The following is a 13721-nucleotide window of genomic DNA, read 5'->3' on the forward strand; positions in this document are numbered from 1 at the left end:
TGTAAAGTTACATAGAATTAACAACACAACAAGGTCATTTGACCCATCAGGTCTATAGAGACCCTAGGGTGCAGGTGCATAGTTCCTTGAAAGTGGAATTGCAGATAGACAGGGTAGTGAAAAGGCATTTGGTCTGTTTGCCTTTATTGGTCAGTGCAGCAAGTATAGGAGTTGGGTGTTAAGATACAGCTGTACAGGACATTGTTTGGGCCATTTTTGGAATACTGCGTTCAGTTCTGGTCTCTCTGCTATAGGAAAGATGTTGTTAAACTTGAAAGGGTTCAGAAAAAATGGTGCCAGGGTTGGAGGGTTTGAGCTATAGGGAGAGGCTGAATAGACTGCACCTGGAGTGTTGGACGTTGAGGGGTGACCTGATAGAGGTTTATAAAATCATGAGGGGCATGGATAGGTTAAACAGACAAGAGGGCATAGGTTTAAGGTGAGAGGGGAAAGATTTAAAAGACTGCTGAGGAGCAACATTTTCATTCAGAGGGTGGTGCGTGAATGGAATGAGCTGCCAGAGGAAGTGGTGAAGGCTGGTACAATTACAACATTTAAAAGGCACCTGGATGGGTACATTAAAAGAAAGGGTTGAGAGGGATATGGGCCAAAGTTGAGAGTGTGCTGCTGGAAAAGCACAGCAGGTCAGGCAGCATCCGAGGAGAAGGAAAATTGATATTTCAGGCTGGAGCCCTTCATCAGGAATAGGCCAAACCCTGGCAAATAGGACTAGATTAATACCGAACATCTGATCGTCACGGACGAGTTGGACCGAGAGGTCTGCTTCTGTGCTATGACTCTATGCCAGTGTTTATGGTCTACGTGGTTTAGTCTTGGGTAGGGAGACTAAGTGACTTTAATCTCCCTGGTACTGCTTTGTGAGTTCAAGAAAGGGCTTTCCTTAGCACTGTCGATGTATTATCTGGTGTACACACACATTGTCCTAGACTCTGTTGGAGCTTCTTCCCCTCTTCTAGAACCTCCAGATGACCATGTGACACTGAGATCATCATTATACATCATCAACTATTCTGCTAACATCTCATACTCTACAGACACACACATACACACACGCACACACACGCACACACATACACGCACACACACAAACACACACGCATTCATGCACACACACACACACTCTCTACAATCCCCATCTCAGTCCTTTCGTTATAATATGGACAGCAGTGCTATGAACAGAATCCACGTGTGGTCTGACCAAGGTTTACTCTCTGGGGCCTGCCAGCGACCTTGATGACCTCTGAGATATGATGCCTAACTTGGTTGAATTGCCTGCCGCACTCACTGCCTAGAGTCACCTGGTGATACTGGCTTTGGCCATTCAGTGACCATTTAAAATAAACATGCATTGATTCTTTGGAATTCCCTCTCCAAACATCTCCAGCTCTCTCCTGTTTCAAGTTACTCTAAAGAGGTACCTCTTTGCCTGAGCTTCCAATTACCCTGTCCCAGAATCTCCTGACACCCTCTGTGAGATTTCCTTTTCCACTGACATCACACGCTTGAAACAGACTGGGATTTTTTTTAACAATCTTTACATGAAAGGCACTACAGAAATGAAATTTATTATTGTTAACCATTAATTCTTGTGTCACAGTTAGTGGTTAGACTTGAGAACACCATCAAGGTTTGAGCATATAATTATTTATTTAACAATAGGGAGCCTGTTTCTAGGAGGTGAAAAGTTATAATTATCAGACCCTAGGGGTTTTTCTGTGACAGGATTTGCGAACAGGTTTGGTCTCCATACTTGAGGAAGGATGTAGTTGTACTGGAGGCAGTTCAGAGGAGGGTCATTCAATTGAATCCAGAGAGGAGGGGTTGGTCTTATGAACAGAGATAGAGCAGCTTAGGCCTACACTGTCTGGAACTTAAAAGAATGAGAGGAGATCTATTGAGGGATATAAGACGCTAAAGGGGATTGACAAATGGGGACATGGAGAGGATGCTTCCTATGAAGGGCAGTCTAGAACGAGATAGGTTTAGGATAAGAAGTGGTAGACTCACAACAGACATGAGAAGGAATTACATCTCTCTAACAGTCATGAATCTGTGGAATTCACTTCCGTGGAGACTGGAAGATTGAATTAATTTAAGGAGGAGACAGATGGATTTTTAATGAGTAACGGATTGAAGGGTTGTGGAGAATGGACAGGAAAGTGGAGTTGAAACCAAGATTAGATCAGCCATGATGCTATTAAATAGCAGAGCAGCATCGAGGGGCTGAATGGCCTCCTCCTGCTCCTGGTTCTTGTGACAGTGGCTTGTTCCCCTGAAATTTTTAATGGACTTGACTGCTGTCACCCCTTCAGCTAGGCCTTTCTCACCAGTGACACCATCATGTTTGATGGAAACAAATAGAGCAGTTAAAGTGAAAAAATCTATGGGAGCAAGGAACTAATGGACAGAGCAAGCCTCTTATTGATCTTCAAACCTGCCTATGCCTGCAGAGAGAGAGAGAGAAAGAGAGAGATGTATGTCTGCTTCATAGAGAGGGATTGAGCTGAGCTGCTGGGAAAGTGGGGCCTGTAAAATATGAACCATAAAGGCTATTCTATTCCATTCTAGGGCGGAGGGCTCAGGGATAGGTAAACATCATGACGATGAAGTGGCAGAGTGGGGGCAGGCAGGGGGTGAAGGCAGATAGTGGACAGAGGCTCCGTAGAGATCCCCTCCCCACGAGGTGAAGCTGCAGAGAGAACCCAGGGCTCATTGAGGTCTCAAAGCGAAGTGTGTGACCGAGTTGTAAACCCATCCACCCTCAGGGTGGGACCCCGAGCGATGCTGAAGATGCTCACATGGAAGTCCCTGTAACACTACTACACACGAGGACGGCAACCGGCAAAGAACCTTACGGGAGAAATCCTTTGCAAGCTGGAAATCTCAAGTTCCAGTCCCTCTCCTGAATCTTGAGGAAACAATCCAGACTAACACTCACGTTCCCTGATCTTAATTGTTCCACCATTGGTGGCATTGGCCCTGAATCTCCCACCCTCTCTTTTCCCTTTAAGAAGTTCTTTGAGCAGACCTTTTGATCATCATTTCCAATTTCTCATGTAGTTCAGTATCAAATGTTATTGGATAGCACTCCCCTGAAGCGCCTTGGGACATGGTATTACCGTGGTTGTGGGTATGTTTGCCAAGCTAGGAAGTTGATTGCAGATGTTTTGTCCCCTGTCTGGGTGACATCTTCAGGGCTTTGGAGGCTCCTGTGAAGTGCTCCTGTACTGTGTCTTCTGGAATTTATTTGCCTCTGTTCCTGCTGCTTCTGGCTGCTGGTTCCAGTTGTTCATTGTAGTGGGTGGTATATTGGGTCGAGCTCTATGTGTTGATTGATGGAGCCCATGGATGAGTGCCATGCTCAGACAACAACTCACCAGAACAAAAGACCCGATACCTATCATGTGTAAGACTAATGTAATTTACAGAATTCCATGCAGAGACTGCAGGAAACACTCTAAAGGCAAACAGGCAGACAAATAGCAATCCACAACCACAAACACCAACGAAACATCACGACCAGCTTTCCCAGTGGCCACACACACAGATGATATGGACCACAAATTCTACGGGGACAGCACAACCATCATAAAACAAGCTAAACAGAGGAGCTTCCTCAAAGCACGGCACTCATCCACAGACTCCATCAACAAGCACCCAATATATCAGCCAGTGCAATGAACAACCAGAACCAGCAACTAGAAGCAGCAGGAAAGAAACCAAATAAATCCCAGAAGAAACAGTACAGCAACGCTTCACGGGAGGCTCCAAAGCACCGAAGATGTCGCCTAGACAAGGGACAAAATGTCTACAAGTCAACTTCCCAGCTCAGCGAACATTCCCACAACCATGGCAACAAACATCCAAGCTATAAATCTTTACGCAAACCTTGAACATGGTACTATGTTCAAAGAGCTATATAAAGGCAGGTTGTGAATGTTTGGAGACAGCGCTGTAATCCTATCTGAACTCTGGGTGTGTGGGGTGGGGCGGGGGTGGGGGAGGTGGATGCAGAAATATGAAAACCATAATCCAGCAGCACCCATTTTGAAAATCAGCAGGAGGGGTTTGCTGGAAATAAAAAAATGCTGGAGATCACAGCACCCATGGACTCTGCCTGACCCACTGTGGTCTCCAACATTCGTTGTTTCCAGTTCAGATTCCAGCTTCTGCAATAACTCACTCCGAGGAGGAGTATTCCCCAGGTGCCGGTCAGTTTTATTCTCTTAACGAAGCAAATCCTCCAGTCATCATCAGTGTACTATTTGTGGGATCTTGCTGTGCCACGTTACCTATAATGACCGCACTTTGGGTCATCCTGAGATGGTTTTAAACAACAAGTGAGGCAGTGTACCGGCTTCTTGTTCCTGAACACAGAGACACAGAACCCGCTGCTACCCAGCTGCAGGTTAATTCTCGTTGTGGTTGCAGTAATGACTGGCATTTATTAGTCCCGTCACGATGTCCCATACCCACAGAATACACTGGCAGCTGCCAGTCAGTTGCAATAGAGAGCCGATCACAACACCCACATAGAACAGAAACCATATTTTATAAATAACAGCAGGCACCAAGCAGGGACCTCATAGCTGTAATCTAATGTCAATGTGTTAGGAAGAAGGTCATTAACCACTCATGTTTCTGAAGTGTACATTATTTTCTCATGTCATTCAATCAGGGCAGATAGAACATGCAATCTTTAGATGAATGTGGCCCAGTCTGTTATTGTGAGTTACTATTACTGGTCGCTATGGTTACTGAGCACTATTAACTCTTTCGAGTCAGTGCGGTGGAAGTTGCTGGAGTTTTGGATTGTGTGCAAAATTCTCCTGCTCACCGTTTTCCTCAGGGTCTGGATCGAACCCTGTGCCACCTCAAACAACCCGTCAGCGATCAAAAACAGGAACCAGTATTTATTTAGTAAAATCCGGAAGAACCGCAGACGCTGCGAATCAGAAACAAGAACAGACATTGCTGCAGAAGCTCAGCAGATCTGGCAGCATCTGTGAACAGAAATCGCAGTTAACGTTTCAGGTCCGGTGACCCTTCCTCAGAACTGAGGACCTGAAACATTAACTCTGATTTCTCTCCACAGGTGCTGCCAGATCTGCTGAGCTTTTTCAGCAACTTCTGTTTTTGTTGGAATTTATTTAGTGCCTTGAATGTGGTGGCTTTGATGTGCCTCAAAAGACTGTTATCAAGAAAATATTTACACAAAGACAGGTGAAGAGGTTTCGGGACCAGTGATTAAACATCTGGTCAAAGAGGCAGGTTTGAAGGTAGGTATTAAAGGACGGGAGCTGCCGGGGAATTCCAGGGCTTGAGGTTTGAGCTGTTAACTGTGAGTGGTAAAAATTGGGGATGTGTCAGATTCAGAGCAGTGCTGAGACCTCAGCAGGACCAGAGGAGATTACAGGGATGGAGTGATTTGAAAACCCGGCTGTGAAATCTGAGCTCGAGGTGTTGCCAGGTTCAGAATCAACACAGACCAGTGAGCACAGGGAAGGGATAGGGGGAATGAGGACTTGTGTGGATGAAGACAGATGTAGCAAAGTTCCCAGTTTTTCTGTCGAATTTCACTGCTCTCCACCCCTGCACCCCTCACAGAGACAGCAAAGATTACAGTGAGGGGCGCAATACATTTTAAATTCATTCATGAGATGTTGGCATTGCTGCCGAGTCCAGGTCTCATCGCCCGTCTTTAGAAATGCCCGTTGGAAGGCGGCACTGAGCTGCTTTCTTGAGCCACTGCGGTCCACCTGCCGTGGGAAAATCAACAATGCCCTTGGGAAGGGAGTTCCAGGGTTTTAACCCAGGGACACTGACGGAACGGCGCTATATTTCCGAGCCAGGATGGTGAATGACTTGGAGGGGAGCTTGAAGATGATGATGTTCTCATCCACTTTATTTCTCCAGGCAGAGACTGTGGAAATGGAAGGTGTTGTCAATGGAACTTTGGTGAATTGTTGCAGTGTATCTTGTAGATGGTACACACTGCTGTTACTGAGCGTCAGTGGTAGAGGGAATGTGGAAGGTTGGTGGGCATGGGGCACTTCATCTTCGATGGAGACGAAAAACAGCAGCTGTTGGAATCCAGGGCAGACAGGCAGGAGGCTGGAAGAACACAGCAAGCCAGGCAGCATCAGGAGGTGGAGAAGTCGATATTTTTGGTATAACCCTTCTTCAGGACTGGAGGTGGGTCTGGGGGAAGCTGCAGATAAAGGGGGTGGGGGTGGCAGCTCCCCTTACACCTCACGAGGTTTTTCATGAGCAGTCATTCATTTTGATCTCTCCTTCTCTGGGAAGAATTTTACAGAGTTTTAATATTTTTAGTCAGGACCTTAAAGTCCCCAATTTAGCACAGGATTGTTAATTACTTGGGGGGTAGTTAGTTCATTTGTGACAAAGTATGGTACCAACAGTGTGGGTTCAATTCCAGCACTGGCCATGAAGGACTTTCCTTCTCAAGCTTTCCCCTTGTCCAAGACACAGTGCCCCTCAGGTTAAACCACCAGCAAGCATCTCTCTCTATTGGGAGAGCAGCCCTGTGGTCTGGTATGACTATGGTGACTTTCCCTTTATTGTCTACCATTACTGGTGCCTCACTGAACTTTGTACGGATGGGCCTAGTCAACTCTTGACGACACCACTGGGCAGAGTGTCAGAGCAATTTTCAGTATTGTGGATCCTGCACCTTCAAGGATTTTTGATCAGGACAATGGCCCATTCATTAAGTGATGCAGAGGGACATGATCATGTTATTCTGGGGCTAGCCACCAGGAGGAGTGTGAGAGCAACCCGCGATTTGGCTGGTCATTACTGGGACCCTTTAAGGGTGAGAGCAATGGAGATTGGCAGCTTCCCAAATTGGTTGGCGAGGGAAGGCTTGAGTTCTTAAGAATCTTTACAGCTTTGGAATCGCTTGCAAGAATTTATTCTTCCCCAGGATCTCTTTGCTGCCTGGTGTCCCCACCTCTCTGTCCGACCCACCTAAAGCCAAGGTTGACATTATCTGCTCCTTGTGGAGCAGCTCATTGTCTCCAGTGGTGAGCCACACCGTGGCTGGGGTGGCAGACATGGCTCCACCAGTAGCACTGTCTGAGTGAGGGATCATAGGTATGAGACCTGAGCACAAGATCTACACTGTCAGTCCCACTGCTGCAGTCAGGAAGTGCTGCACTGTCAGAGGAGCTGTCTCTTAGAGTGTTATGTTAAGCCAAGTCCCATGTTGAGATTTTGAAGCATTTCGGGAAGTGACCAAGTCAATATTTCATCCTCAGCTAATGTCACTAGATGTGATCATTGTCTCATTGATGTGGAGATGCCGGTGCTGGACTGGGGTGGACAAACTCAGAAGTCACATGACACCAGGTTATAGTCCGACTGCTGCTCCGAAAGCTTGTGATTTCAAATAAACCTATTGGACTATAACCTGGTGTCGTGTGACTTCGGACTTTATCTCTTTGTTGTTTCAGGGAGTTAGCTCTACACAGCTCGATTCCCACACCTTCATTTACAACAGTGAGGACACTGCAAATTCAAAACACTTTCTGGTATCCTGAGGTTGTGAAAGGCATTAGATAAATGTGAGCTGTTTTGTTTGTTATTGAAGGAGTGCTCTGGTTTGTTCTATGTATTTGTAGCACATTGTGGGGAACTGAGATAGGAGTCATTTAGACCCATTAATCCATTCCATCATGATTGATCCTCTATCTCAACGCCACATTCCTGCTCTCTCCCCATGCCCTCTTGACATCTTTAACCTCTAGAAATGTATTTATTTCTCAAAATATATTCAATGTGCTTTGCTTCCACAGCCTTCTAAGGCAGGAGGTTCTAGCACCATCAGAGCGAAGACGTCTCTTTACATCTCTGTCCGAAATGGCTAACTGTATATCCTGAGATTTTGGCTCCTTGTTCTGGACACCACAGTCTGGGGGAAATGGCATCTGTGCGGGCAGTCTTTCTGTCCTGTCAGAATTTTATGCAAGATCCCTTCTCAGTTTTCGAAACTCCAGTAATTCCAGGACGAGTTGACCCAATCTTTCCTCATCCAACAAACCTGCCATCCTAGTCTGTTGAACCTCCTCTGCCCTCACTTCACCGTAATATCATTGTACTCTTAATATAGAAACCCGTAGGCCAAGTCCCACCTTGGCAGCTAGTGGAATTCCAAGTCGATTTTAAAAAGCTGGATTTAGACCTATCCATGTGTGACAGTGATCACAAAATGATCATCACTTGTTGTTCAAAGCCATCGGTTCACTGAAGTCTTTGAGGGAAAGAAGTCTGTCACCCTGACCTGGTCTGGCCTACTGTGACTTCAGATCTGCAGCAATGCAGTTGACTCTTAACTGCCTTCTGAAATGGGCAACCATTGAGGAGAGGTGATGGCCGAGTGGTATTATTGCTGGACTGTCAATCTAGAGACCTAAGTAATGTTCTGGGGACACAGATTCAAATCCCATTACGACAGATGGTGAAATCTGAATCCAATAAAAATCTGGAATTAAGGGTCTAATGATGACCATGAATCCATTGCCAATTGTCTGAAAAACCCATCTAGTTCACTAATGCCCTTTAGGGAAGGAAACTGTCATCCCTACTTGGTCTGGCCTACATGTGACTCCAATGTGGTTGACTCCTAACTGTCCTCTGGGCAATTAGGAATGGGCAGTAAATTCTGCCTGGCCAGCGATGCCCTCATCCCATGGATGAATGAACAAAAACACAGTTCAAGGGCAATTAGAGATGGGGCGAAATGACATTAAAGAATTCTGCCCTAACCACTTTTCCTCCACTTACCCAGGACCTCTAGAGGCACTGTGTCTTGCTCATCATCAATCCCCACAACAACTTCACACTGGTAGATGCCTGTGTCGCTTGCTTGCAGAGAGACAATCTCGAGGCTGGCATTGTAGTGATAGGGGCCATAGCCAGGCAGACTGGCACGGCCCTGATAGGCCGGGTTTAACTTCACTGTGTTGTTCTTGGCGACCAGCACAGGGATTTCCTTCCGGCTACCACCGTCGAGCAAGACTTTAGTCCACTTGATGCGCGGGGGGTCAGGGAGCAATGAAGGGTCAATGGCCGAGCTTGGAAGCACGGAGAAGACACAGGGAAGGAGTGCTGAGTCCGATAATCCCCTGACAACCGGCAGATGTTGGACCTTCTTTATGTTCACTATCTTCTCATCGTCCCCTATGGGTGCTGAAGGAGAAATAAACACTTGGTCAATGGCCAAAAGTAAGGCAATTTTACATGTCGAACAAAAAACATGGAAACATAGAAACTGGGAGCAGGAATAGGCCATTCAGCCCTTTGAACCTACCCCTCCATTCAATGCAATCATGGCTCCTCATCAAATTTAATTCCCTGTTCCTGCTTTCTCCCCATACCCTTCAGCCTATTTATCTCCAAAATATATTTCTATCTTTTTCTTGTAAACATTCAATGTTTTGACCTCAACTGCTTATTGTGGTCGTTAGTTCCATAAGCTCACCATCTCTGAGTGAAGAAATTTCTCCTCATCTCAGTCGAACATGGCTTACCCTATATCCTTAGACTGTGACCCCTGGTTCTCCACTTCCCAGTCATTGGGAAGCTCCTTCCTACATTTATACTGCCTAGTCCTGTTAGAATTTTATGGGTTTCACCTTGTCAGACATTCTGAAAATGAGCCTTCACCCGAGACTAAGCAAGTCGGTCAACATTTTTGAAACGTAGGATTCTCTCTCATCTTCCTGGCTTGCCTCTGTCACGCCTGAAGCAACTGCAGTCTTAGCCCTGAGCACTCCTCCAGAGCAATCATTTAAAAGTAGACTATCTCCCCAACTGGGAGGGGGGTAGGCTAGAGGAGTGGGGGTTGGGTGGGGCGTGGTGTTAGGGAAAGCACCTTGACTTCACCTGCCAGCTTTCAAAGATACTATCAGTAGGATCTTGGCATGAGGGCCCATCCTCTGGCGATGTCTATGGTTCCCAGGTGGCCTTGGAGCTGCCTCCAGCTGGAGGAACAGTGTTGAAGCTCACACCCCCTGCAGTTCAGGGCCTCCTGAAAGATGTATTGGTCTCGGAGGGTTTACCTTATGAGTCCAGGATAGAATAAACCTGTCTTGCATTTCTTTGAGTTTGGTTGGGTGAGGGTGATCTAACTGAAATGTTTAAACTGAACCACCATTGTCCTTGCTAAACAGCTTCAGTGCTCCTTCACAGCCAACCTCCAAAAGTGGAGCGTTCTGATCTAAAACGTTATTTCTGTTTTTCTCTCTCCACAGACCTGCAGAGTTTTCCAGCATGCTGAGACCTCAGTACAAATCTCTTTTGTACTTGCAGAAGGACATAAACAATGCTGGATGTTACTGAGTGGTGGTCTTTCTATAGTCTAAGTGGTGGATTAATCATCTTAACCTCAGTATATGAGGAGTCCATGGTTTGGCTTCAGAGATTCAGTCAATGAGAAAGACAATTCAAACATGTTAATTTTGTCTTTCTTTGGGGGCTGGGGGGATGGAAATCAGAACAAAAGGGCAGAATCTTCAAATTAGATCTAGACAGTTTCAAAGAAATCATAGAGTTTTACAACTTTACAAAAGAGCATTCAGCTCATCATATCTGCACAGACTGACAAATATTGGAAGGAGTGAATTCAAAACACTGTTTCCACATGACCAACTCAATTGATTTGTTAAAGAATAAGTTTTTGTAAGGGAAAAGTTATAACACAAAGGTGGGTAAATGTAATTAAGATCCAGATCTAATGTATCAGGAAAGAGATTCCATTAATTTTTAAAGAATGAGCCTGGGGTTGGACATTGATTGTATTATGAAGTTGCTTCATGTTGAATATTGTTTGGAGGACTAACATTTTGAAGGGTTGTGGAAAATTGATTTATTTCACATTTTGTGAGCGTACCTGGATTGGTTTCTTTAAAAGAGTTTGTTGAAAGGTCATGGGGAAGATTGGAGAAATTTTAATAAGGCTTCCTAGATATCACATGATTGATGATAACTGCTTGCTTTGATAGAGATTCTGCTGGGACTGTTTTGAAGATTGACTGGCTTTGAGAATGTTCTTGTTTATATCTGGTTGAGGTGGAGGGAAAGCTGCTAATAGTAAGGGGAGTTGGAGGAAAACTTGCTAAGAACAGGCTGCCCAGTAGATCCCTCCCATTTCTGAAAAGAGATCCTCCAGATCAGTTCAGAGGAAACACTGATGTCTTGAAAAAGTGATTGAATGAATATCTCAAAAATGTACTTCCTGATCAAGCTGTATCTGCAAAGACCTCTCAGACACCATGACTTGACCACATGTGTCTGAACATCAGAACATTCTATGCTTTATTTGTTTGCCTTCAAGAATAACCCATTAGCCAAAGTGTTTATTTTTTCAGAAAGCCAATGTCTACAAAACAATTTATTTTTTTACCCCCTCTTATTCTGAAGAGTGCTTGTGGTATGAGTTTTGGGAATATTTAGAGGGCTATACAGTTACACTTCTATAATACTGTGTATAGGAGAAAGTGAGGACTGCAGATGCTGGGGGAGTCACAGTCAAAAAGGTTGGCGCTGGAAAAGGACAGCAGGTCAGGCAGCATCCGAGAAGCAGGGGAGTCAACGTTTCAGGCCTAAATCCTTCATCAGGAACATGGAGGGGGAAGGGGGATGAGCACCCCCTACTTATCTCTCAACCTGCATCCCTCTCCACATTCCTGAAGAAGGGCATATGCCTGAAATGTCGATTCTCCTGCTCCTTGGTTGCTGCCTGACCTGCTGTGCTTTTCCAGCACCACACTTTTTGACTCGATATTACTGTGTATGTTAATCAAATTTTACATCGTCATTGAGTAGGCTTTGTTTTGATATTAGGTTCTGGATTAGTGGTGCTGGAAGAGCACAGCAGTTCAGGCAGCATCCAAGTAGAAGCTCCTTGGATGCTGCCTGAACTGCTGTGCTCTTCCAGCACCACTAATCCAGAATCTGATTTCCAGCACCTGCAGTCATTGTTTTTACCTCTTTGTTTTGATATTAAACCAGTAACGGTGTTGATTAAGAAACCTGGTTGATAGATCTTGTTTAAATCATGAGATAGGTAAAGTATTTAAATGGTCATCTTGAAAAAGTATTTTTATTTGACGTTGTGAAATTGTGGAACTAGAGGGACAGTGATCTCCTCCAGCTTCAGACGTGCCAATGATATGATGCTTTATCAGCAAGTTAACAGGTTGATAAGCTGCACAGTTACTGAGCAAGGGAAGCCAGGATAGTTCACTGTTCACCAGGGATAAGGCAGAATGGACAAGCTGCCAACTGAAGCTAACTGAGGTTTAAAGAGCAAAAGCATTGAGCTGCAACGTAATTTAATATCAGGGAATGTAATGCATAATGCTGTGAAATCAGAGAGGTTTGTGATTATTGTGTAAGGCAGAAAGTACAAGAGGTCATAAGACTGCAATCCTGGAATGGACATTGAGGATCCAACAGCATCATCTTGGGGAGTGTAATCCAGCTCATTCTAATCCCTGTCAGATTAGTCCATTTTCATAACTGACACTAACTCCTTGTGGCAAACCTATTAGCTTCACTAAGGTTCAAACTGTACCTTAGAATCGAGTGGATAGTTTCCTTGGCTGAATAATCAGCATTTAAGCTTTAATGCCAATCTTTGGCTGTTCCTTTCTGTGGATCTTTAGATTTTGTACAGACTTATAAATTCTTTGTATATTCAAGGCTACTTAATTCAGTATTAACAGAACCTGGTTCACTTTTTAATCTGTCACTAGGTAATTGCTGGAACTTCAGAAAATCTCCTGATCAAAGGTTTACATAAAAGAGAGAACTTGCATTTGTTTAGCATCTTTCACAAGAGTGGGCCAAACTCGAATCGCTGCACGGCCAGTGAATAACGTTTTGAAGTGGAGTCACCATTGTAGTTTGGGAAAGGCAGCTGTCAATTTGTGCACAGTAAGCTCTCACAAACAGCAACGTGGGTAATGACCAGCTCATAGGTTTCTCTGGTATTAAGGGACAAACATATAAAGGAGACTCCAGGGAGAACCCTGCCCTTTCCTCTTCAGGACAAAGGAAGTTTAATGCCAAATCCAGAGAATTAAATCCCATGATCCAAGCTGATACTGTGGTGCAGTGCTGGGGGAAAGCAACACTGCTAGAGATACCATCTTTTTGGACAAGATATTAAAGCTGAACTGATGCACCCCTGCTCTCTCCAATTGTTAGCAATTCCCCTGATAAGTAGAGTTTCTTCATATCAAGGTAAATAACTATGCTGTAACGAGGGATTAGGTGATTATTTAGTTTGTCCCGGTCTGTAGGAATTTGCTCTGAGCTAATTGACTACTGAATTTCCTGCACTACAGTCCTGTCCATATTTCAGAAGGATCTTATTAGCCATAAAGACCATTCTGAGGTTGAGAGACATGCCACAGAAAAATGCAGTTTCTTTCTTAAGGCTGGACACTTGCCAATCTGCCTGTCTCCATGGAAATGTGCCAGCATTGTCTGAGTTAATCAGAGGTGTGCATTGAACTGAATATCCCTTTGATTGCTTGCAATTTATCCTCCAAAGGCCTAAGTCGTAAACCTACCTGTCTCGTGTAGAGATGCAGCAGAAGCCAAGCACAGACAGAGCCAGCCAATGTGAAGAGGCACGATTAGCATGCTTAACCTGAAAGAAGAAAGAGAAA

General features: G+C 44.8%; 1 protein-coding gene across 1 annotated transcript in view; it reads right to left on the reverse strand.

The window, feature by feature from the left end:
* The window catches only part of ncanb (neurocan b), a 269869-nt gene that overhangs the window by 189806 nt on the left and 66342 nt on the right, over positions 1-13721 (reverse strand). The window contains exons 2-3 of the mRNA XM_072594330.1: positions 13623-13702; positions 8827-9231 (exon numbers count right to left, since the gene is read on the reverse strand). Coding sequence (XP_072450431.1) covers positions 8827-9231; positions 13623-13695 — 478 coding nt within the window. The 5' untranslated portion in view covers positions 13696-13702. The remainder of the gene's footprint in view (positions 1-8826; positions 9232-13622; positions 13703-13721) is intronic.

This window comes from Chiloscyllium punctatum, chromosome 24 (genome assembly GCF_047496795.1).
Source record: "Chiloscyllium punctatum isolate Juve2018m chromosome 24, sChiPun1.3, whole genome shotgun sequence".
NCBI lineage: Eukaryota > Metazoa > Chordata > Chondrichthyes > Orectolobiformes > Hemiscylliidae > Chiloscyllium > Chiloscyllium punctatum.